The 23477-nt window shown below is 46.7% G+C and overlaps 2 protein-coding genes across 2 annotated transcripts in view; both read left to right on the forward strand.

Moving 5' to 3' along the window:
* Positions 1-1570: 1570 nt before the first annotated feature.
* Positions 1571-5513, forward strand: RPLP0 (ribosomal protein lateral stalk subunit P0). The gene is made up of 8 exons (XM_019493777.2): positions 1571-1645; positions 2055-2157; positions 2749-2924; positions 3029-3116; positions 3441-3587; positions 3936-4121; positions 4535-4675; positions 5298-5513. Exons 2-8 carry the CDS (start codon positions 2104-2106, stop codon positions 5448-5450), a joined length of 945 nt encoding a protein of 314 aa, XP_019349322.1. The 5' UTR covers positions 1571-1645; positions 2055-2103; the 3' UTR covers positions 5451-5513.
* Positions 5514-5871: 358 nt separating this feature from the next.
* Positions 5872-23477, forward strand: part of GCN1 (GCN1 activator of EIF2AK4) — a 67565-nt gene continuing 49959 nt past the window's right edge. Inside the window, exons 1-16 of the mRNA XM_006276363.3 lie at positions 5872-5924; positions 9281-9383; positions 10997-11060; positions 11637-11768; positions 14072-14180; positions 15062-15160; positions 15247-15381; positions 15887-15955; positions 16046-16154; positions 17007-17081; positions 17999-18127; positions 18339-18389; positions 18839-18937; positions 19250-19423; positions 21016-21168; positions 22073-22165. Of these exons, the coding sequence (XP_006276425.2) occupies positions 5907-5924; positions 9281-9383; positions 10997-11060; positions 11637-11768; positions 14072-14180; positions 15062-15160; positions 15247-15381; positions 15887-15955; positions 16046-16154; positions 17007-17081; positions 17999-18127; positions 18339-18389; positions 18839-18937; positions 19250-19423; positions 21016-21168; positions 22073-22165 (1612 nt within the window). The 5' untranslated portion in view covers positions 5872-5906. The remainder of the gene's footprint in view (positions 5925-9280; positions 9384-10996; positions 11061-11636; positions 11769-14071; positions 14181-15061; positions 15161-15246; positions 15382-15886; positions 15956-16045; positions 16155-17006; positions 17082-17998; positions 18128-18338; positions 18390-18838; positions 18938-19249; positions 19424-21015; positions 21169-22072; positions 22166-23477) is intronic.

Raw genomic sequence — 23477 nt, forward strand, 5'->3', positions numbered from 1 at the left:
TCTACTGAACCAACATCCATCTGATCAAATACTTAGATCTGCCTCAGTTGCTGGGTTTAATAGAGTAACAACAACAGAGCACTGAGGAAGGATCACCATCCTCCTGCTATGCAGGATGTCTTTGCCTCCCTACATCTACATCCTACAAATCATAAATGTCTTCTCTGCCTTAACATGTGTGTTGCAGCAGGGGCGTTTTATCCTGTGGGTAGGTTCTAGTGCAGTGGTTCCCAAACTCTGACAGATTGCACACCAGTTTAAAATGATACAAACTTAAATACCGCCAGTAAATTTTTCAGTTCAGCTTTAAGTACCACCAGCAGATTTTTGTCATATAAAGGAATTATAATGAATGTTAACTCATACCACTGACAGGTTGCCTGCATACCACTGGTGGTACCTGTACCACAGATTGGGACCCTCTGTTCTAGTGCATTCCTCAAATATTTGGTTTCAGTGTAGGAGGCTGGACAGTGGAGAGCCAGAAGCACCTGGAAAGTTACTGTCCTGCTGCAAGCCTTGGATCCTTGGGTGTGTGAGCTCAGTTCCTGGCTTTGCCCCTGACTTGTGGTTTAGCCTTGAACAAGTTTATTCGTTACGTGGTCACAACCATGGGCCTAATTCTGGTCTCACACTAGGCTTATGCCAACATTAACTCTATTCACTGCATGGCATAGAGCATCTCCTAAATTATGCTAGTGTGAAGAGAGATTGGGATCAGACTCCATTGGAAAATCAAAGCACTACATACATTTCTGGTATGGTGATGTACACACAGGAATAAACATTGGGATTCTCCCTGGCAGGCACGCTGTGTGCAATAACTGGGATCTACGTTGTTTGTCAGAACGTAAGTCATTTTGCAGCTATGCTGAGCCTCATCATTGGAAGAACAGTCTTGGTCTTAAAATGGTCTGATCACAAACAATTCTGGTCATGTTCCTAGAGGAAAAACAGCACCAGCCACTCAGGTTCCTGCTGGGTGGTGGTCGTCCAGCCATCGCAGCTGGGTCTCTCACCGCTCTGCCCATTTCCATGCACATCGCCTTATTTCTCTCGAAAGAATCATTTCTTCCTCTCAGACCACAGGCGGTTCCTGGCAACAGGAGCTGGCGTGTGCGCAAGTGCTGAGCCCTCCAGCCAAACCCCGTGGATCTGCCCTTGGTGGACTCAGGCAGGGGCCTGTGCTGCTCCCACCTGCTGGTCCCCGTTCAAGGGGAGCCTACGGGCATGGTGCCCTCGTCCCACTGGGGCGCCTTGTGTGTTCCCTGCTGCATCAGGGCTGCTACAGGGTGACTCCCCGGTGGGCCTCGGCCCCGGGGTCGGGTGTGACACGGACCTCGAGGCAGTGACAGTGCTCTGGCGCCTCGGAGAGTCCCCTCCAGCAGGGGGCGCCCTAGCTGTAGGCAGCGGCCCGTCCGCTGTTGCGGCTCCTTTAAAAGCCTGTGCTTTCCTCACGAGCGACAAGCCTTCTGCCCAATAGCAGGGGCGAGCCCGACTCGTCCCCGTTATCGACACCCGTCGTGGCCAATGGGCGGCAAGGCGCCCCGTCCTTCGCTGGCCGTCGCCGATTGGCTGAGACTCGGCATACAAAAGGAGGAGGAGGGACCACCGCCCGCTCTTTCTTTCCGTAGCTCGCGTGGAGGTGGGAGCGTGGAGCGGCCGGGGCCGGGCGGTGGCGGCCACACCCGCGGGCTCTGGGCATGGGCGGCGGAAGGCTGGGGCCGCCCCCACATGCCGGCTGTGTAGGGTCTGGCCTGGTGGGGTGGGCCTGGGAGCCCCGGGGGCTCCGGCCGAGGCTGGCTCCGCTCCGGGCCCCAGGGGCGGGGAGGCCTCCGATCCCCCGCACGGCTCTTGCCCCTCCCCCAGTCCTTTCCCTCGCAGACTTTACTGCGGCAGGGAGGGGGTGCGCGCATGCGCCCGCGGTCACCCCGCCCCCCCATTATTTTCTTTCTCCGCCGATGCCGGCGGCGTGGGCTGTGTTGGGCGCGGGCCCGGCGGTGCTCGTGTGCCCGGAGCGAGCACTGAGTGTGCGCTGCTGCTTCCTCCCGCAGGCCTCGCCTCGTCTTTAAACCGTCCGCGGCAATCCTTGGCACCGGCACGATGCCCAGGGAAGACCGAGCCACGTGGAAGTCCAACTATTTCCTGAAAATCATCGTAAGTGCCCGGCAGCTACTGGTTGTGCGCGGGGCTGGGCGCTGAGGCCCTGCTGCGTGTGGCCGGGCAGCAGCGCTGCAGGCGCTGCTCCAGCCGACGTGGATCTGACCCCCGTCTCATAAAGCTGCTCCGTGCCAGCTGGGTACACACGGCAGTCGGTCTCCTGGGGGACTTGGCTGATGCTGCTGTGCGGAGCAGCTACTGAGGTCAAGCTACACGGCTGTAAGAGGCTGTGTGGGGTCCCTGGAAAGAAAGCGCTTGTGTTGAGGGGGAAAGTCCAGCTTGCGTGCAAGAAAAATGCTGCACAGGAGCCCTGTCCACGCCACCTGCTTTCCAGCTGAGTGCAGTTTGGTTGTGCGATGCGGCGTGCTCTGAAATATGTGACTGTAATGGCAACTGCAGCTCCTCGCTAGAGCCACACGTCTAGCAAGGGTAGCGTCATCCAGGTGTCGGTCCCTCATGGAGTTAAAACGGGTTTCACCAACATACAGCCGCAAGCACAAACTTCACGTGTGCTTTATCTGGGCCATGCCATTGTTCAGCAGCTTGGTCTGGATTTCTTTGCCTAATTTGCTTCTGTTCTCTCTGTAGCAACTACTGGATGATTATCCAAAATGCTTCATTGTGGGAGCAGACAACGTTGGATCCAAACAGATGCAGCAGATCCGCATGTCCCTGCGTGGGAAGGCTGTTGTGCTGATGGGGAAGAACACCATGATGCGCAAAGCTATCCGGGGTCACCTGGAGAACAATCCTGCTCTGGAAAAGTGAGTAAAACTGTCCTGTTCCACACCTGGCTTCTGTTTCCCAGGCAGGGAGGAGTTTGTTGGAAAGAGTGAAACCAAACAGTGTTTTTTTGTATCTCCTTCAGGTTGCTGCCTCACATCCGTGGAAACGTGGGCTTTGTGTTCACCAAGGAGGATCTGACTGAGATCCGAGACATGCTGTTGGCTAACAAGGTAAAGGTGGAGGGTGTTGTAGCAACCCCCTTTGTAGCACCCCTAGTCCTGGAGGTCTAGGGTCTGACCTGAGCTCAGTATGGGATGTTCATGATGAATCTTAGTTTAGAAAGCCGGAAGGGGCGCAGACTCGTTGCCTTTTGGGGTCTGCTTCTGGTGTTGTTGCTAGATAACTGACTCTAGTTTTATGTATTTTTGTCTCCGTTTGTCTTGTATATAATTGGGCAATGTCGGTCTCTCAGGAGCTGTGTGAGGAGTTAATACCCTGCATTTCTTTCTGAGATAAGCATTATTTTGCTTTTTGTCCCTGTTACCTGGTTCTAGGTGCCAGCGGCAGCTCGTGCCGGTGCCATTGCCCCCTGTGATGTCACTGTGCCAGCTCAGAACACTGGTCTGGGTCCTGAGAAGACCTCCTTCTTCCAGGCTCTGGGCATCACCACAAAGATCTCCAGGGGTACCATTGAAATCCTGGTGAGTGCAAAGCAGTGTTTAGTAGCTGCTAGCAAACAGGGTCTAGCTTTCCTGTGGTGAGGTGTGAGGGTCTTGCACAGCACAGATGTGCTTCCTGTGTGAAATGCTCTGGTGTACACACCTGGTTTGCCAGGCTGGTACTAGATGTTGTTTTAAAAACGCGCCGTTTGCTGCACAGGCTGCTGCTGTATTTATAGATCACAGCCGAGCACTGAGCTTGTTTTCTTTCAGCATTCTTGGTGCAAGTCTTTCAGTCCCACTTGTAGCCTTCAGTACTGTGTACTTGAACTACTACCTCTGTGTCTGGTTTTCCCTGCAGCTGGTTGCTTACTTTTCCTTGTTCCTCAGAGCGACGTGCAGCTGATCAAGACTGGAGACAAAGTGGGTGCCAGTGAAGCCACCTTGCTGAACATGTTGAACATCTCCCCATTCTCCTTTGGGCTGGTTATCCAGCAGGTGTTTGACAATGGCAGCATTTACAATCCAGAAGTGCTGGACATCACTGAGGAAACTCTGCACAACCGCTTCCTGGAAGTAAGAGCTGCTTGCCTGTGCTGCATGCCATGCTTGGTCTAGACCACAGAGAGCACAGGAGTAGCCACTAGGATATCTCGTCTAAAGCTGGACTGGGCAGGCTTATCTTTTCCTATTGGAACAAGTATCATCCAAAAGTGAACACCTCCCAGTCCTGAATAACCAGGGCAGTCTCATTGAGACCCTATTCTTGCTTCTCCTTGGAGTCTGCAACAGAATCACCTAGAAAAGATGATAGGAGTTGAGATGAGTTTCTTCCCAGAGGGATGCTGTGTTCTGACCCTATTTGCTCTCCTTGTGCTACATGTAAAATTCAGAGGAAACGGAGAACACACACTTGGAAATGGGTTTGGGGTTCTGACTACTTTTTTTGAATGCTTAGAAACACAAGTTCTTCTTTTCCCCTTCCTCAGGGTGTTCGTAACGTTGCAAGCGTTTGTCTGCAAATTGGCTACCCAACCATTGCTTCTGTGCCCCATTCTATCATCAATGGGTACAAGCGGGTCCTAGCTGTGGCTGTGGAGACTGACTACACCTTCCCACTGGCTGAAAAGGTAAAGTCTCAGACTGTCTTGCTGGCCAAAAACTTGCTTTTAAGGCACAAACACAAAATGGTCTTGAAGAGAGGTGGTCTGAGAGCTGTGAGGCGTAGAAAGACAAAGCTGTATGATAGATCTGCGCTGAATAAGACAACTGCTAACACCATAGAATTTATATTAATGGAACGACCACGTGACTGGTGGGGTGCACGGTGTGAGATCTGCATTGCCCTAGGGGAAGTCTGTCTGGTGGGCTGGGAATTTCCTGCCGCTCGACCCCACAACTCTAGGCATGGCTTTCTCACAAGGAGGACAGGGAATGTGCTTCCAAATAGCTGCTCTGATGCTTGTCCTCCTTTCTTCACATCCTGCTAAGTCACCATCATGGCCTTTTGTCTTAAGTTCACTAATAAGACAGCTCTCTAAACGAAGTGCATCTTGTGAGGTCCTGGCAGTGCTAGTAGCCTCGGGGTGCAGTGTGGGCTATCCTGACTTTAATCCCCCTGGAACCTCAACCTGTGTCCTTTCTAGGTAGTCCTGCTGGTAGGTAGGTACTGCCAAGCTCCAGGAATTGAGGCTGGTTGGTCACAATTTAATCGATTCGCTTCCTGAAGCAATGTGCTTGATTCTCTTTCAGGTGAAGGCCTTCCTGGCTGACCCCTCTGCCTTTGTGGCTGCTGCCCCTGTGGCAGCTGAAGTGGCTGCTCCTGCTGCTGCTCCAGCCAAAGAAGAAGTGAAGGAGGAATCAGAGGAGTCTGATGAGGACATGGGATTTGGTCTGTTTGACTGAGTCCTGCCAGCACTGGCTTTGCCACCCACTCGTTTAAGTACAGAAATAAAGTGCTGATTTCCACCTCTTGCTGGTTTTGGTCTCTGCAGCCCTGGGGGCAGAACACGGGTTTTTCAAAAGGTCAAAGCTTAGGGTGGATCCGGGCCCCGTGGCCCGTGCAGGGGAGAGCGGAGGAGGACACGATCCCGCTGCGCTGCTGCAGCCGGGTCCTTGGCGGAGCTCCGCGGAGGCTGGAGACTAGCCGAGCCGGTGGGGGGCGGGGGCGGCGGTTCAGTCCTGGCTCGGCAAAGCCAGCTGGGTCCCGCCCCTGAGCGTTCTGCGGCTGCGCGGTCGCTGCCAGTCGCGCTGGGGGTGCCCCGCCCTCCCGTTTCTAAGGGGCAAGCCACGCCCCTGCCGGGCTGTCAGCTCATGACCCGGACGCGAAGCCGCTAGTGCTTCCGGGTCGTAGCCGGCGCGATGGCGGCTGACACGCAGGTGAGCTCGGGGTCTGGGCCCGGCCCGACTGCGGCGCCACGCCGCGCCCCCTCGCCCCGGGTAGCTGTTCGTGGGGCACAGGCTGCCTCCTGGGCCGGCTCCTTCGCCCGGTGCCGGCGGGGCGGCCCCCGCCTAGTCTTGGCTGTCCCACGCGGCGCCCGCTCCAGCCACCGGGAGGGAGGCGTTTGCCGCGGCCTCCTCCCTCCCCCTTGGAAGCTGCGGGAGCGGCCGGGGCTCCGTGCGCGGAGCTGCCTCCGGCACGGTCGCGATCCGGGCGGGGGTTGGTTCCAGGTAAAAGTGACCCGAAACGCAGCGTTTAGCCGTGGAGAGCCGTGTTCCTGCCGCGGCGGCTCCGGGCGGCGCGTGTCGTGTGTGCGCCTTGCCGGGGTCCCTGCTTTAGCTGCCTCCTGGGTGGAGTCAGAGCCACACAGCTGAACCCAAACCCTGGTGCTGCTCGGCTCTAGGAAGGTCCCGGTTATCCTGCCTTCCCCGTGGTTTTACTTCGGGATCAGGGTGATCCTGCATCACTGCTGATTTCTAAGGCAGTGGGAGCTGCAGAAGAGTCGGCCGTGAAGGTCCTGCCTGGTTTGGCCTCTGCGAGGTCTTCTCATAGCTGTGTTCTGAGCAGGCTGCCTCAGGCCCTCCCTGCCTCTGGCTTGATGCGTTTATATGCGTTTGTTTACAGCTTACCACAGCTGTTTCCATGCATAATATATCTGCCCCTGTCTACATATAAATGTTGATAAAGAGAACAGCTGGTGGCGTACAAGGCCAAGTATAACGACTCCTCCTCATCTCCTTCATAGGGGAGGAGTTGCTTATACCAGCAGCATTGTGGGCACTGCTGGAATATAAAGCACGCTTATAATGGTTCTGGCAGCCTGAAAACTGAAGCATGTTTCATTTTACATAAGTCTCATCCAGTAAATGGTCAATCACCGTGAGGACCTGCCAGGTATTCCAGTTTTGCCTCTAATGGCAACAGGTTTTTGTAACAGAAAAATCTCTGGTGTTCGTACTTTAACTGGCAGGCCAAAGAGCTGTTGGCAGTTATTGCTCCTATTTCACTGCTAAATCATCCTCTGGGTCATGCTGCCCAGAAGACTTTTCTTGCTTTCAGTTCTTGGAGAGGTCCCAGGATTTAGGATGCTTGGGTCGGAGAAAAGCCAGCATCTCCTGGATGGTCCAGATAGCTTTTTTTAAGAATGAAGTATGCACACAAACAGAAAAAAACTTTATCAATAACTCTGGATTAAGGTGAGGGGAGGCAGTTTATGCTTCTGGAGATTCAGCTAGGCCTTCTATCCCCTCCATGTCTGTACTTGTTGGCTGTGTCTAGATGGGCACAGCTGTGCGGTATGGTGCCACAGACACACAGATCCAGCTGTTCTGTGCACTGCAAGGTAGCAGCATGGGGCGGGGGGTGGGGAGGTTGACCCTGGGAGATCCCAAAGTTAAAAAACCCACGCAAAAAATAGTGAAGCAGCGCATGTGGGGGCAGCATGCACCAGGGACAGGTAACAGCAGCACAAGGTGTGCTGCTGCTGCTTCTCCCTGGGGAAACAAACATCCATGCTTATATGGATGTGGCCATTGTGGTCAGGCTGATGGAGCTCTGTTTTTAGGGAATAGAATAGTACTTGTAAAGTCCATATAAGGGAGGTATGTACTCTATCTGCCCAGGAATATGGTTCAGTTGTTACGTACTCCCATCTAGCATGCACTTTGGGTGCTGGTTCAAGTCACCTCCCCCTGTGTTTTCGAAGTACATGCTGTATGGAGAGTATTGCAGTTCTGAAGTGGGAATGCTGAACATGGGGCAGTTTCAGGGCTGAGCCTTAAGCTTTAGGCTGTTCCCACACATCTGCTGTTGCAGGTGGTCTCTAGATGCAGAGCACTGGCCCCTATGTCAGTTGTTCCCACCTGAGTTGCGCTGCCCTGGTCTGGGCCCAGACCAAATTTTCTTCAGATGCTTTTTACAAAACATAACTTTAAAAATATTTTATTTGAAGTATCAGTGAAATGAGCTTATTGCAGAAAGATGATTAGATTCTGACAGCCTTTTCAACCTAAGCACCCCAGTATTGTGCTAATGCGTGGAAGCTGGAAAATGACCCCGCTGATGCACAGTCATTATATAGAATTGACTAGTTCCATGGCTGAAGAAACATTAAGGGTAGAAACTAAATTAGATTCTCAAGTTCTGTTTCAGTAATTTTCTATAGGAGATGTGATGCTCCCTTAATTTGACACAGTCCTTCCAAATTGAAGCCTCTGACTCTTACACAGTTCATGAAGCATGGGGGTCATGTCCAAGAAGAAATAAAGATAAGCCTTTCAGTTTACTGGTAGTATAAAATCATGACTGAAACCCTTAAGCTATGCAATTAAACCTGAACTAAATACTATAGCCAGTCAGAACATCCCTTTTCAGTAAATGAGCGTGATTTTGTGGACAAGATGCTATTGAAAGGTAGGAATTCTGCATTCTCTTGTAGTGCAATTTTTTCAGCCTTGAAAGGTCACATTCTAGGCAACTGATTTTGTTTGTTCCCTGGATGCCCAAATGAGACACATTGCTTTGTGAATATATACTCTGTCTTCTGTATAAAAAGATAACTGCAGTTTAGTGTCAACCTGTCACTGACCGTCTGCTCTGCCATGTAGGTGGGTCAGCAACAAGGGAGCACTCATCATGTTGCATACGTGAAAAGGATTTTGTGCTATTGAGTCCAGGTTGAATCCCTTCACCTTACACTGTGGCAGACAAGTGTTTTGCACTATGGGTACACAGTGCAGAGTTTGAGTAATCAAAACCATGATAGTTTGAATCTCCAGTTTGTGCCACCTTTGACCAGCACTCCTCTTATTTTCTCCCATTTCTGGGTGTCTGTTTGTCCCCATCAGGGGTCAACAGGGCAGGCCCTACGAGGAGAGACTACAGGACCTGAACCTGTTCAGCCTCCACAAGAGAAGGCTGAAAGGTGATCTGGTGGCTGTCTGTAAACTGGCTAAGGGGGACCAACAGGCAATGGGAGAGTCCCTGTTCCCCTGAGCACTACCGGGGTAACAAGGAATAACGGCCATAAGATGACTGAGAGTAGATTCAGGCTAGATATCGGGAGGCACTACTTCACAGTCAGGGCGGCTAGGACCTGGAACCAACTTACAAGGGAAGTGGTCCTTGCTCCTACCCTGGAGGTCTTCAAAAGGAGGCCGGGGTCATCTGACCCCAGCATTCTTTCCTGCCCATGGCAGGGGGTCGGACTTGATCTGCTCAGGTCCCTTCCGACCCTAGCAACTATGAAACAAGCATGTCTGATGAATTATCCTCTGTGTGTGTGTGTGTGTTTTAGGTTTCTGATACACTGAAGCGATTTGCGGTAAAAGTCACCACAGCCAGCGTGAAGGAGCGAAGAGAGATCCTCAACGAACTGGGAAGATGTGTCACTGGGAAAGGTATTTGTGTTTCATTGTGAAAGCATTTTGATGCTGTTGCTTTTGCAAAGAGTGCAGAATGGGGTCCTGTATATGCTGAAGTATTGTATTTAAAAAGACCTTTGGAATACATAGGCTGTATTTCTAAGGCACTGGGACTGTTGGCACCGGAGTATGTGCTTTCTCATTGCCCTCAATTCTAACAGTAAGATGCATGTGTAAAAACAATGTATGTCATTACTGTGCTTTGTGCTTTCTCTAGGCCATGCCTGGAGCTTGGTGTTTCTAGTGTTGCAGATTTTGCTTATCTCTTTTATTAGTATACTCTTTCCTGTCCTGCCTTTCACCTCTTTATGATCTACTAAATCTTCTCTGTCCTTAGCAGTTCTTAACTGATATGTGTTTAGGATGAGATATAAAGAAACAGTCCTAGCTGTTAAATATTCCCATGGGTAATATTTATAATATTGTATGGGTGTCCTGCCTGATTCTTAAGAAATTAGTTACATTCTGTCTAGATGAAATTGGAAGAATAATTTAAATTCATGGTTTTCCTAGTGTGTGTTTTAACACGTTGTCTAGTGTTGTTGGGCATTGTTGTATAGCAGTTTCACAGCACCCTAGATGTTGTTTTTTTCCAGTGGTAAGTGAATTGTTTCCTTCTGTGTGAAGTTAATTGCCTGCTTCAGGGTGAAAGGTACCTTATAAATATGAAGATAGTATTATGCTGTCCATAGTCTCTTCCTGAGAGGCGAGTGACTTACCACGCTCCTGATGTAAGGAGTAAGCAACTTTCTATAAGTGATTATACATACAAATCTTCCTTCTAAGAATTCATAACTCTGCCCTTTTGGATCTAATCTTAATGAAAATGTCATACTTACATTATGAAATCTGTTACTAAAAAGGATATGAGAAAACATAAAAATTTTGTTGTTTGTCGTCTTAACCAGTCAGTTTCTGAACAAGATTCTTCTCTGAATCATTATAAATGCAAAGTAGACTTGAGATGTTCCAGAGGAGTGGGATGTATTGATTTTAAATGACCTCAGTAACATTTATTAGATGACTCAAAATGAATAAATAAGAGAGATTTGTTTATTCAACTTCTCAGAATTTTCCATAACAATTAATTTAAAAGTGCTGGGCACAATGACTTTTCCTGCATCTTAGAGCACAGAATACTGAGTCATCTCCTTTTTTATTCATGACAGTCCATCAAGGCTTTAGGCTAGTGATTCTCAACCCGGGTGCTGCTGAGCCAGGTGTGAGGAGATAAGCAGATAAGTGCAGGCTCAGGCTTGTCCCTGCTTGACGGATTATCCGTCCCCACTCCCCAGCCCCTGTGCAAGAAGCAAGCACTGAAATATGTACATTAGTTCTTGAAATTGTGTGCCACTTAGTTCACAACAGTTTTGGGACCTCGAATCCAATGAGGGGTGCCTCAAGCCCATTGAGGTTGAAACGCACTGCTTTAGGCACCAACACATAAGCGCCTACGTCAGTTTTCTGCCATGAACATTTTCATGGAAATTGGGGGTGAGGGGGCAGGAAATAAAAGCACAAGCATGTGTGCGGGATTGCAGCCTAGTGTTGATTCACAGATTAATACTTTGGAATGCAATTTATTTCAGATCTGCCAGAGGGGGCAGTTAAAGCCCTGTGTAAACTCTTCTGCCTCACTCTGCATCGATACCGGTGAGTACAAAAGCCTGGCAAGGCTGTACATTTGCTAGTTAAACCATTCTGTAGTATCTTACATCAATAAATGGTGGTAGTAATGCAGTTTAGTGCCACTTGGGGATAACATACTATTAGACTCCCACAAGTTTTCAGTTTAAAACCAAATTAAGAGCTGAATGCCATGATCCATTTTATATGAGTAAATCTCCATGCCCTTACAGAGTTTTGAGATTGGGGGGGGAAGGAATACCTGAATTTTCTGGGGTTGGATATAAACTATGGTCTGTAGTGAAAAAGTGGTTAGAAGCCCAGTGCTGCCTCCTGGGGCTGCTAGAATGCCTTTCTCATCCTGTTTTGTAGTATGGACATTCTTGTAGTGTTCCTGCTGGTTGGGCCAGGCTTCCTGCTGAGCTAGGGAATGGGTCTTGCCATGAATCTAGATGAGATGGTAGTTTTTCTACCAGTTGAAATAGTAAGGCTGAACTGATGAGAAGATGAAGTGGACTACTCTGTGCAGCCTCCAAAACTTAGTTCATGCAGCTCAGTCAGGATTTGTAACATTTGCAGAAGGTGGTTTTTGTTCCTTTTCAGAGATGCAGCGTCTCGTAGAGCTTTGCAATTGGCTCTCCAACAGCTTGCTGAATCCCAGCCAGAAGCAACAGCAAAGAACCTTCTGCAATCCCTGCAGTCTTCAGGGATCAGTGGCAAGGCTGGAGTTCCCAGGTGAGGGGGAGCTGAATGATACTCCTTTTGCTTTGTGTGGAGCCTTATTCTAAAATGCTGGCATCAGTCTTTTGTGCTCCAGATGGACTCAAATAACCTACTCCTAGGTAGGCTGTTAAATCTTACTCTTCCAGGCACAGTTAGGGAAAGTTATTCATATTGTATTCTCATTTACCACTCCCACCATCTTCCCTAGAAGCATGATTGTTCCTACAAGGGTAACTCAGAAACCTCTGCTGAAGCCTGTTGTGACTCTCAGATGAGAGTACAGCCATTAGTACTTCTTTGTCTAGACACAGGACATCAAGTACCCATAAGGAAGGGGAGAGGCAAATTCTTTTGGAATACAAGACATTTGTTTAGCAGGGTTCGTTTATTATAGCCTGTGTAATCTTTACAAAGATTAAATGGTGAAGAGAAAATAAACATGAATTTATTATTTACTATCTCAATACAGAACTAGTGGTCACAAAATGAAACTAGTAGGTAGTAAGTTGGAAACAACAAAAGGAAGTTTTTTTTCACAAAGCAGGCAAATTAAGCATGGAACTTGTTACCACCAGATGTTGTGGAAGCTGACAGTTTAGCCAGATTAAAAAGGGTATTGGACAAATTCTTGGAGGAAAGGGGCATCATTAGCCATTGAGCATGGCAGTTAGGGATACAGCCTCTGAATTAGAACTTCCTGGACCTTAAATGTTGGAGACTGCAAGTGAGAGAGGAACAGTGGAAAAAACCCTGCTTGGACCCAGTTCACTCTCCCTTTCAGCATCCACACTCTGCCACTGTGACGCACAGGATTCAGGGCCAGATGGACCTATGATCTGACCCAGTAAATGTCAATTCTTATGTTCTTATGTTTAGTGAGATGGGGCTGGGTTACTGTTTTCTTCCATTAACCTTCAAGTACAAGTGAATGGATATCAGCTGCTTGATCAAGAAATGATCTCTGAAATGATCAGGAGAAGGATGTTTATCTGTTAGCCCATCCAGTGTCCAGTTGTTTGCATTCAAAACCTTCTTATTGGCCTAAAGGCAATATGGTTCCTAATATATCTTTTGGTTTGATTCTGTCACTTATTCTTGAGGTTTGTTTCTAAAGCATGTTGTATTACAATAGCTCACAGAGACCCCAGTTAGGGTACAGGTCCAGAAATGATCAGTGTGATGTAAACAAACCTTTTACATAAGTCAGGCTAAGAATGACTGAGGTTGAGGACAACTCTAAGAAAAATATCTAGTCTTGATTTATGGACTCCAAGTGATATAGTACTTAGTCTTGTGGTATTGTGTGACAGCACCTGGATCTTAAGGGATTCTAGTACTCTCCTTTTCTGGAAGGAGGTTGGCTACAGTATTGTACCTTGAAAGAGAAAGAGAAGTCAAAAGACTTGCATGATCCTTAGAGTTGTGACAAATATACGAAACATCCATCTTCTCTGAGTGGAGCCTGAGGTGGGGATTATAGAAGTGGTTGAAATAGATATGGCACAAATCAGAATACAGTAAAAGCTCCGTTAACTGGCACCTTACAAGCCAACATGTTCTATTAACCGGTATGCCGGCTTGTAAGGTAAAGTGAAACCAGAAGTGCCCACCATGGCACTTCTGGTTTTGCCAAGCCCCCACGGCCTGGGGCAAAGCAACACACACAGGGCTTGCCTCCCTCTCATTCAAGGCCCACGGGAGGGTTGGCGATGCCATGGACGTGGCAGGAGAAGCGGCGGCCTGAACAGGCAAAGACACCTGTTCGGACCTCTCAATTAACCGGCATATTTTGTTATCTGGCACCCCCCCATTCCCCATGGGTGCCGGATAACAAAGCTTTTACTGTATCATGTTGTGCCAAAATGAAATGTAAGCTGGTGATGAGTAACAGGTGCACAGTGATTCAGCAGTCTGAGACAGTGTCACTCAGACTGTAAATGAGAGCAGCAAATGAGGTTTCAGGGCCACTTGCAGCACAGGGGCCCAGCTGGTAAAATATTTGCCACTCTCCTGTCTTGGTATCCTCTGTGAAGCGCCATAAGGGAAAAACTGTATAGATGATCTTTTTCTTGGTGGTATGAGATCCTCACGAGGTGAAGGGTTGGTCCTTGGTGTGTGGTTCAGACTATTCTGCTGCTAACAGCATGACTTATTTGGACTGAGACTTGATTTAAAACATGAGATTTCACCTGTTTTTCTTACTATGAATTTGCTCATTAACCACGCAGTGCTTTTCACTTTGGGTCTATTCCTGTGAGTCTGAACAATACCTTTCAAGATGTAGATTCACTCCCCTTTTCCCATTTTTCTAACAGCAAGAGCAGTGGATCTGCAGCTGCGCTGGCTCTCTCCTGGACTTGCCTGCTTGCACGTGTAGTCTTCCCAACGTGGGACAAAAGACAAGGGGAAATATGGAAGAAGCTGGTAGGTGCTTTGTAAAGGTCTCTTGTTCTTCAGGGATAAGGAAGATGATTTAAGATGTTGAAGTCTCTTCAGGGTTAACAGGGTAACATGATCAATTCTGTAACGTGACTCTGATCTCAGGAGTGGCAATTGAAACAATCTGTGTTTTGTTATGTTAAAATATGTCTTGCATTATATTACATTAAAATGTTCATAGGACCTTTCTCTTACTGTTTATTGTATACATTTCTACACTTCCACTTGGCCTTTTTCGTCTTCCCTTGTTTTGGTAAGGGGGACAAGAGACATACATGGGTGTATGGGATTAACAACTCTGACTAGAGACAAACTTGTTTTGCACATTTCCTTACAGGACTGCAGCAGAATTGTTGTTCGAGTCTTGGACCTTCTCACCTCCACCCAGATCTGCTAGTGGTGCCCAGGAATCCCAACCCACAATATACCACACCAGTCTCATCCCAGGCTTATCCTAGGGAAGCTGCCAGTTCTGCTGTATTATGGGCTGGTGTTGAAGCCTTCCTCTTTAATGTTGTTTGGATGACCTGTCCTGTGCACTTAATTTCTGCTGTCTTGGAACATTCAAAATTGCCAGATTACCTGATACAGAGTGCTGTTCTCTAAACAGTGCACTGATAAAAAACTTTAATGATTTCTGCTTACAGTCCGTTCTCCACTTTCCTTTAATATCAGCCCTCATGAACATCTGCTAAAGTCTTCTGTCATTCAGCTCACAAGGCTTTCCATAATAATGTAATCTAGTGAAGAAGCTACTAACAAAGATCATAAAGGTTTCACACAAAGATACAGTGGACACCACCATTTTTTTTCTCAAACAGTAAGCCAATCTGAATGTTTCTTTGTTTGCTTATCTCTCTTGGCAGGTGGAAGTTCAATGCTTGCTTTTATTAGAAGTCCTGGGTGGTTCTCACAAGCATGCAGTGGATGGAGCTGTGAAGAAACTGAAGAGGCTGTGGAAGGAGGTGATGTATAATAAACAGCATGTGACCTTTTTATTGACTTTTCTAAGTTCATTTGAGTTAATATGTCTAATGGTTCCTCCCCACAGAACCTGGGACTGGTGGATCAATACCTTTCTGTCATTCTTGGTCTAGAACCAAACCAGAGTTATGCTGCGATGCTGGGGCTTCTGGTACAGTTCTGCACCATTCAGAAGGAGATGGATGTTGTTAACAGACACAAGGTGAGCGTGGAACAATGGCTTCCTTTCCTCCCTGACAGTGTCTTTCCATGAGGAAGTGGGGAGGATGGTTACAGCTAGGCTGACGCATTACATCTGCCTCTGGTCTCAGCATCTGTCACTCTGATAGTTAAGTGAGGCTGCACTGCTTATAAAGCTCCTGCATGCTGATTTGAGCTATGATTAGGAAAACTGTTTGGTCATCTAACTTGGCCTATGCATTAAGGACATTGCCATGACTCCTTCCCTCTCTGCCCATTTCAGAAGTAGAAATGAGCACCTGACTTTGTGGCTTTTGAGCATTTGGGAGGATTGAGCAAGTGGAGGAAGGAACTGTTCTTCATATTGGATCTCTGGGGTGACAGTGGGGTTCGGATTATAGCCTATTCAGTGAAGCTGTGTTTTAGAGGGTGGAAAACAAGGTAGAGCAGGACCCGCAGCATTAGATGGCATTTAGGGAGTGCGAGCAGGTTATGACATGGCTGTAATTGATGTTCTGTTTATTCAGAGTGCCCTTCTGGATTTCTATGTCAAGACCATCCTTATGAGTAAGACAAAACCTCAGAAACATCTTCTGGTAAGACGCACTTTGACAGAACTGCATGCACTTTTGTCCCATGTGTGATGTTCCTTGCTGGGCTGGTGCCTGATTGTGTTGTCTTTGCAGGAAAACTGTTCTCCCCTTCTTCGTTACATGTCTCACACTGAATTCAAGGACCTGGTCTTACCAACTCTTCAGAAATCCCTGCTGCGGAGCCCTGAGAATGTGATTGAAAGTAAGTCTCCTATAACAGTGGTTCTCAACCTTTTTTGTACCAGGGCCCATTTGTAAACATGGATGGCCAGTCCTGACCCAGTGACCCTCATTCCTGACCCCTGCCCCTAGGCCCCAACCACCCAGTGTCTGGGGCAGCGGTGAGTTTGTGGGATGGGGGGAGTGGGGGGAGTTGTGTGGGGCATAGGGGGGCCCCAAGCAGCCCCTTGAAAGCTAGAACTTTGACAGCCTGCAAGGGAAAAGCCAGTTTCCCACGGTTTTTTTCCTTTAAAAGGAGAATCGATTTTTAAACTTTGTTGATCCATTTTTTAAAGCTTGTTCAAGACCCTTTCATATATTCTCACAATGCACTTTTGGGTCATAACTTACAGGTTGAGAAACACTGTCCTGTAAAGTAACAATGGGAAGGGCATGAAGAGCTGTTCCTGGGGTTGGTGGGAATTTCATAGACATTAGGGCTGGAAGGCACCTCATGAGATAATTGGGTCCAGCCCACAAACAGAAGGATAACAGAAGCGTTGGGTCCCTCTGGACTGTGTTCAGGCAGGTTACTTGCTTTGAGCAGAGCTAGGTGGAGGGATGATTTGGCTTTGCAGAGTGTAGAGGTGGGGTTCACTGTGTGATTCTAGGGATCTGGATCCTGGTATCTGTTGTTTTGCTTCTGAGTGCTAAGAATAATCGTAAGGATAATTTTCTTACATACGCTGTTTCTGTGGTTTTCTTTTCACTTCTCATGTTGGAACAATTCCTTTCTAATGGGCTCTGACAACCTAGATCCAGAGAAAAGGATACTGGAAGGCTTAAAGCCAGTTGTTTAACAAAATCCATATCACCATAACTTTTCTGTCTTCAGCAATCTCCTGTTTGCTGGTATCTGTGAAACTTGATCTCAGCCAGTATGCTGTGGACATTGTGAAAGGACTGGCCAGTAAGTACCATGACTTTTTGGATAGTATACCCCATTCAGAGCAGGACTCCCTACAGGTGCCTTCATGACTGCTTTGCTATTAAGTGCCATCTTGCTGATCCTGGAAAGGTCCTATCTCTGGGGTTGGAAGGAGAATATTGTGATTTGGAATTGAAAAACTGCATGTGAAACTTCTCAAGAGACTTGTTTTAGGAACCACTACTTCATGCAGCGGCTTTGTTTAGGATGCGAGGAGTCTTTGGAGTAAAGCTTGGAGTCTGGAGTCAGTGGACAGATTTTTTTTTCCTTCCCTGTTATAGACTTGCTCTGTGCTTGTAGACAAGACCCTTAATCTCTCTGGGTGCCTATACATGAGTGCCGAGGCTGCTGTGATGCTCTGGAATTCCAACACCAGGGAGCAGACTCAGTTGATTGAATCTGCTGGAGTGTGTCGATTGCAGCGCTCTAGCAGCTTCCTGTGTCTCATATCAGCGTCCCCATGCTTCAAAATGGCAGCAGGGGTGTTTGAACTAAAGCTCATTGAATGAGCCTTAGTTCAAGTGCCCCCACCGCCATTTTGAAGTGCAGGGATGCTGATTCAGGAGGGGTGGCGGCGCTTTAAAGCACTGCCCCCCCCTCCTCCAGAGCACACGTAGAAGTGCCCTCTGCTAATTTTCTCCATCTGTAAAAGGGAAGTATCATTCTTCCAATATTGCAGGGGACAGGACTGTACACTTTTAAATACTTTTTAAGGTGCCGCAGAACTGCGGACTTATTATTAGCATTGGTTTTATGCCCTTTCAAAGTAAAAGGGAGAAAGTCCTCACTTGGACAGAAGTTAAGACAGGCTGTGTGTCTTGCCTAAAGCTGATTCCATGCTTTGTTGTGGGGAGATGTTTAGTCTTGAGTAACTCTTAGCTTGTGCATTCCATTGTTAGGTCATCTGAAATCCAACAGTCCTCAGCTAATGGATGAGGCAGTGGTGGCATTAAAGAACCTCGCTCGGCAGTGCAGTGACCCATCAGCTGTGGAGTCACTGGGGAGACACCTATTTGCTATTCTAGGGGGTGAGTTGGCTAAGGTTGTTTGATTTAAGGGGTCTTCCATATTATAAATTAGCCATAGGCTGAATAGAGCTACCAAGGTCTGGATCAGATGGAAAGCTGATCAGGATTCTGTTTAAAAAGAAAAATACAACATGTTGGTCATTAATCTAATAATTGCCCCAGTTGGGTTGCTTGCAACCAAGTTTTTCACCATCTTGCTTTCTGTGGGCAGGTTCAGAGGGGAAGCTGACAGTGGTGGCTCAAAAGATGAGTGTCCTTTCAGGTAAGGATTTTGAAGCTTTTTTGTGGTAAAGTATATTAGCTGCTTGAGTTTCCAGTGTCTGGACAGCTGAGAGATGCCAGGCTTCTAATCCTGAATTAGCGGTAGAAGGTGCCAGGTGCTGTTGTTCATTGTGGCCTGCATATTAATGACCTGCTGTTCAGGTTGGTGCCGGCTGGAGGCTAGTTGAGACCAACAGAAACTGAGGAAGGTTTAAACATGTCTCACCAAAAAAAAGGAGGTTAGGTGGAAGCAGCAATGATTGATATTTAGACAGGTCCTGCAACTAAAGAACCTGCCAGATGGTGGAATCCAGGATAGGAAATGGAGAGAAATTGGGGCAGACAGACTTGAAGGGGTTGGGATACACTGTCAGTGGCTCTCAGCATTGTCCAGGTTTTGTGGTGACTACAGTTGTTGAGTCCTAACTTATGAGTGTTCTGTTATTCCAGGTATTGGCAGTCTTAGTCATCATGCAGTTTCTGGACCCTCAAGTCAAGCCCTTAGTGGAACCATGGCTGAACTTTTCATCCCTTTCCTGCAGCAAGAAGGTGAGGGCACTGTCACCTTTAGTCTGGATCGTCTCAATTTCATCTAAACTAAATTAGCTCTTTGGCTCAGTGCATTATTTAGCAGAAGACCAACTCTGATGCACAGGTGTTGAATTAGATGAACCTTTGGGTAGATTCTTGTTATATCTTGATATGCAGCCTTGTAGAAACAATATATCAATTCTATGTAAACAGACTGTGGATTCTTTTCTTTCCCTTCACCCTCTTCTTTCTGGTCTGCCGTGCCTTCATTCAGTGCATACCTAGGTTTGAGTTAGCTGTTCTGACTTGGTGTATTGCATTTTTTCACAGTACATGAAGGCACCTTGGTCCATGCCGTCTCTGTTCTTGCTCTTTGGTGTAATCGGTTCACTACTGAAGTTCCCAGGAACCTGGTGGAGTGGTTAAAGAAAGCTGTCAGCCTCAAAACCTCTACTTCACCTGTGAGACAGGCTTACCTGCAGTGCATGCTGGCCTCTTTCAAAGGTAAACTTCATTGAACATATAGAACTCTTAGTATACAGAGTAAGAGAAGGACAATCAGAGATACACTTCCTGATGTAAGCCAATCATGGCAGGTATCAGGAAAGTTTGTGTACAAAGGTGTATCTCATTGTACCCTTCAGATCTCTCCTTTAAAAACTCTCCTTTGCAGTCATGCCTATGAAGATCTTGACAATGGTTAGGCCATTGATGTAATTAAGGTCACTCCCTAGTGAGATGACCAGTAATGTCTCATTGTTTCTTTATGCTCCTCTTGGTCAGTCCACATCTCACATTCTCTGGTATTATGTTATACTCGGCTCTACAACAAGGACCGCTTTTTGTTCTTAGTGGTTGTGTCAACACATGGTGAACTGCAGGGTATAGACTATTATTAGTCTGCCCAGCCAGCAAGTGGCCAGACTCCTACTTGCCACCTAGCCACCCAGCTCTACACTTTCTGTGTTCTTGTACCCCAGCCAGCCCCTCTGCCGCTGATGTTGCCACCTGGAGCCCAGGGCTGACCCCAGCTCACCATGGCCCTGGCGTAAACTTCTCCGCCTCAGCTCAAATTGCTGCTGTCCTGTGCGTGTGTGTAGATGCTGCACCGAAGAGTAGTTTACTCTGGCTCAAAACTGCTCTGGAGTTTATTGCTTTGAATTAATTTCATGTATAGATTCACCCAGTTTGTATGGGGCCTGATACAGTAGGGGCTAGGTCCATAATAGGAGCTCTTAGGAGCAATGTAAATAACAATAATAAAAACCTTTGTTCCTGGGCAAAGGTCTTCAACAGCAACGTATTTTTGGTGATCCTTTGAGAATTGCTTCCAATGCCTCTCACTACTGTAGACACAAAATGTTACTCTTCTGTTTAGAGAGCATCAGTTTCAGAAGCCTAAATACAGTATGATATATAATATGCATTCAAGTAGATCTACCACTGTCACGGAACTGTATGATTCAAAAAAGGAAACACTTTTTGCTTTTGAATATTTAAGGAAAAAACTGTTCTTTGATATCCTTAGAATGGAAAATCAAAGGGTACATGAAAGTCCTTGTCCTTTGATTATTTGAGGTGAGAGAGAGGTGCTGACAGGGCTCTCAAGGAATTCTGCTTTGGCCCCTGGTTCTTTGTTTGGGAAATGTTCTCTGTTATATGTGAGGATATTCACTGGGTTTTAGGCTGCTTGAGTCAGTGTGTGTGATTGGACTGGAATCCTTTCTGACATCTTGCGAAGAAAAGTTCAGACTGAGAAGGCAGGATTTTATTTGGGAAGGAAGAATTCAGATGTGGTCCTAGTCTCTCTCTGGCTTAAAGTATCATTCCAGTAATGCTTTTTTGGTGCTGGATTGTCTCTTCTGGAGATTTAAATTGGGGGGTTCCCAAAGATTTGTCCCTCATTGGCCATTTTAGAATGGTGGTCCTGGGGGTGGGCTGCATCAGAGGGGCTTTGGGCTGTGCTTTGGAAACCCTTGATTTAGACCTGGTCCGTATCTGGATCTATGAGAACAGAGGAGCCATAGGCACATCAGACCACCTCTTCTTGCAGCTGGTTTCCACCTTGTGCAGCTTGTCTCTTCCTCTTTCCTCAGGTGACACGTTGTTACAGGGAATGGACCTACTGCCAATGCTCATCCAGACAGTGGAAAAGGCAGCATCCCAAAGTACACAAGTTTCTCTAGTAACAGAAGGAGTTGCTGCATCTTTACTCATCTGTAAGATGTCTGTAGTTGAGGCACAAATTGGTAAGAGCCTGGAAACGATTACCAAAGTGAATTTTTAAGGGTTTTTTTTTTTCACATCTTTGATATGATACTGTCTATAGTTTATCTGTGGCTTACTCATAGAAAATCATTGCCCTTCTGCAAATTACTGAAAGTATAAAACCTGATTAGATTTATCCCCTGTAGAGCTATTGAAGGCAGATCTCCTATAGCTGATGTTGTTACAGAAATGTTACATCATCATAATTCTGAAATTCCTGCACCTCCTTTGCCTTGTTCAGTGCAACATGGTTCTTTAACTGCTTGTTTTGTCACTTAGGTCTTAAATTCCTGTAGTTTTGCAGAGGCTTTGAATAAGAAGAATCCTTGCTTCTTACTTTTTGTAGTTCCTTGTTGACTTTTTTCCCTCTCTTAATGAAAAGTAGTGGGATTTTAAGATTGAGAAATGATCCTTTGTAGAAATGGCTGGAGACCATGCCATCTGCAAGAGCAGCGAGATCCTCTTTTCTAATTGAAGGGTACCAGTTAACTTGCCACATACAAAAACTGCCTTTCAGGGAACTGTCTGAGCTCAGAGTATATAAAGCTCTGTGCCTCATATTCCCTCCTTACAAAACATGACAAGTTCTCTCTTCCCCTTCAGAGTTGACACTGAGATGCCTGTTGCAAAGGGGCATTTTAATTTTTGTGATCTCTTGTCTGAAAAGTTAATGTCAGAAACAGAAAATGTTGTAGCAGGTTGGACGTGATATTATCGTGGAGTTGGGATAATTAGGAGGTGTGTTAGTTTATAATTTAAAAACACAGAAGCTAGAAAGAATCCCAGTTAGTGAGAAGAGACAGATTTAAACTGTTTCATGTATTGTAAAGCCTAGTTTGTTTATTTCAAAATGTCCTTGACGCAGAAATCTTCCCTTCCTATTAGACGCCAAACTGAGTGGCTTCTGGCAGCTGATACTAGATGAGAAAAAGCAGATTTTCACTTCTGAGAAGTTCTTGCAGTCTGCAACAGAGGAAGGTGAGTTGTAAAATGTGATTGGAGCTTATTTCATAACCAATATCTGTTTAATCCTGTTACAAAATCAGATTAAAGAGAACAGACTGTTCTCTGTCAGTATCTAAATTAATTGTTCATTTTTAACATGAATGAATTGATTGACAGTTACCTTGAGTTATCAAACACATTTTAAAAAGTGGATATAGACAAAAGATGATTGTGGATAATCTATATCAGTTAGCATGTTACTGCAAACCTCAGTGTAGACAAGCCCAGAAGAGGAGGCCTGGCGAAAGAAATAGGGTGAAGTGATAGAAGGTTGAGGAAGAAAGAAGGTGGAAGGATTTGCAAGATGTGTGGAGGAGGAGTACCAGGGAAAACAGAACATCAGTTGGATGCTAACTTATAACGTGTGCTATCTTTGTTTTGCCTTTTCATGTTCAAAGTTTAATTGAAAAGCTTTAAAAATCGTTAATAGAACGTGTGCTTAGATAAAAATTACCAACTACCTTTAAAGTGAAGTAGTTGAAAATGAACTGATTTATTAGTCTGCAGAGGTGAATGTGTTTATCTTTGTGTAGGGCTATGAAGATGTAAAGATTCTAAATGTAAAACATATTTCCCTTACTACTATCGAAGTTGAGGATTCAGCATTCTTTCCCTGACACTTTTTCCAGTAGCACTATGGAGAAGTGCTGTATTTCTGACCTTGTCCACGTTGGCAGCAGACCTGAGCATACATATGGCTGCTGTTTGAACATGCCTGTGCCTAAGTGGGGCTAGAGTTGTTTCTCTGAGTCTAAATGAGAAAGTTGTTAAACATCCCATTACTAATCATGTAAGCTGAAACCTTCAGCTAACCAGTTTCAGTTGCAAACCATGTTTGTGTTTTCCTGAGTACCAGAAATCCTACTTGTGCCATGCCCAAGTGCCAAGACCTCTAGCTTCCCCTCCCATCTTCTGTCATATAAAGCTCTGTATTACTCTATTTGCTTGAATATAAGATGAGCCACCCTCCCCATCAGCGCCATTGGCATGCAGGAAAAAGCCTCTCGCCGTATAATCACTAAATACATTGTCTAACACGGGGGTGGGAAATTATTTTGGCTGGAGGGCTGCTTACTGAGCCCCGCCTCTTGATGGGTGCCCTGCCCCCCTGGTCGCCATCTTGTGATCAGAATTCCCACCCCCTAACCCCTGCCAACCACCAACCATGGCCACATGGTTCTCAGGTGCCAGTCCCTCCCCTTGCCCCCAGAAGTACTCCTTTTTCAGCAAGGGGTTTTACCATTTTGGAACCAGAAGAATACCAAATTATGTTCTAAAAATCAAA

Source organism: Alligator mississippiensis, chromosome 10, assembly GCF_030867095.1.
Source record: "Alligator mississippiensis isolate rAllMis1 chromosome 10, rAllMis1, whole genome shotgun sequence".
NCBI classification, from domain to species: Eukaryota; Metazoa; Chordata; order Crocodylia; family Alligatoridae; genus Alligator; species Alligator mississippiensis.

Bases quoted from the DNA above. Each gene is read 5' to 3' on its own strand.
- RPLP0 (XM_019493777.2), top strand. From the start codon at position 2,104: ATGCCCAGGGAAGACCGAGCCACGTGGAAGTCCAACTATTTCCTGAAA. The intron at 3,588-3,935 runs GTGAGTGCAAAG...CTTGTTCCTCAG, and splicing joins GGGGTACCATTGAAATCCTG to AGCGACGTGCAGCTGATCAA. The intron at 4,676-5,297 runs GTAAAGTCTCAG...ATTCTCTTTCAG, and splicing joins CCTTCCCACTGGCTGAAAAG to GTGAAGGCCTTCCTGGCTGA.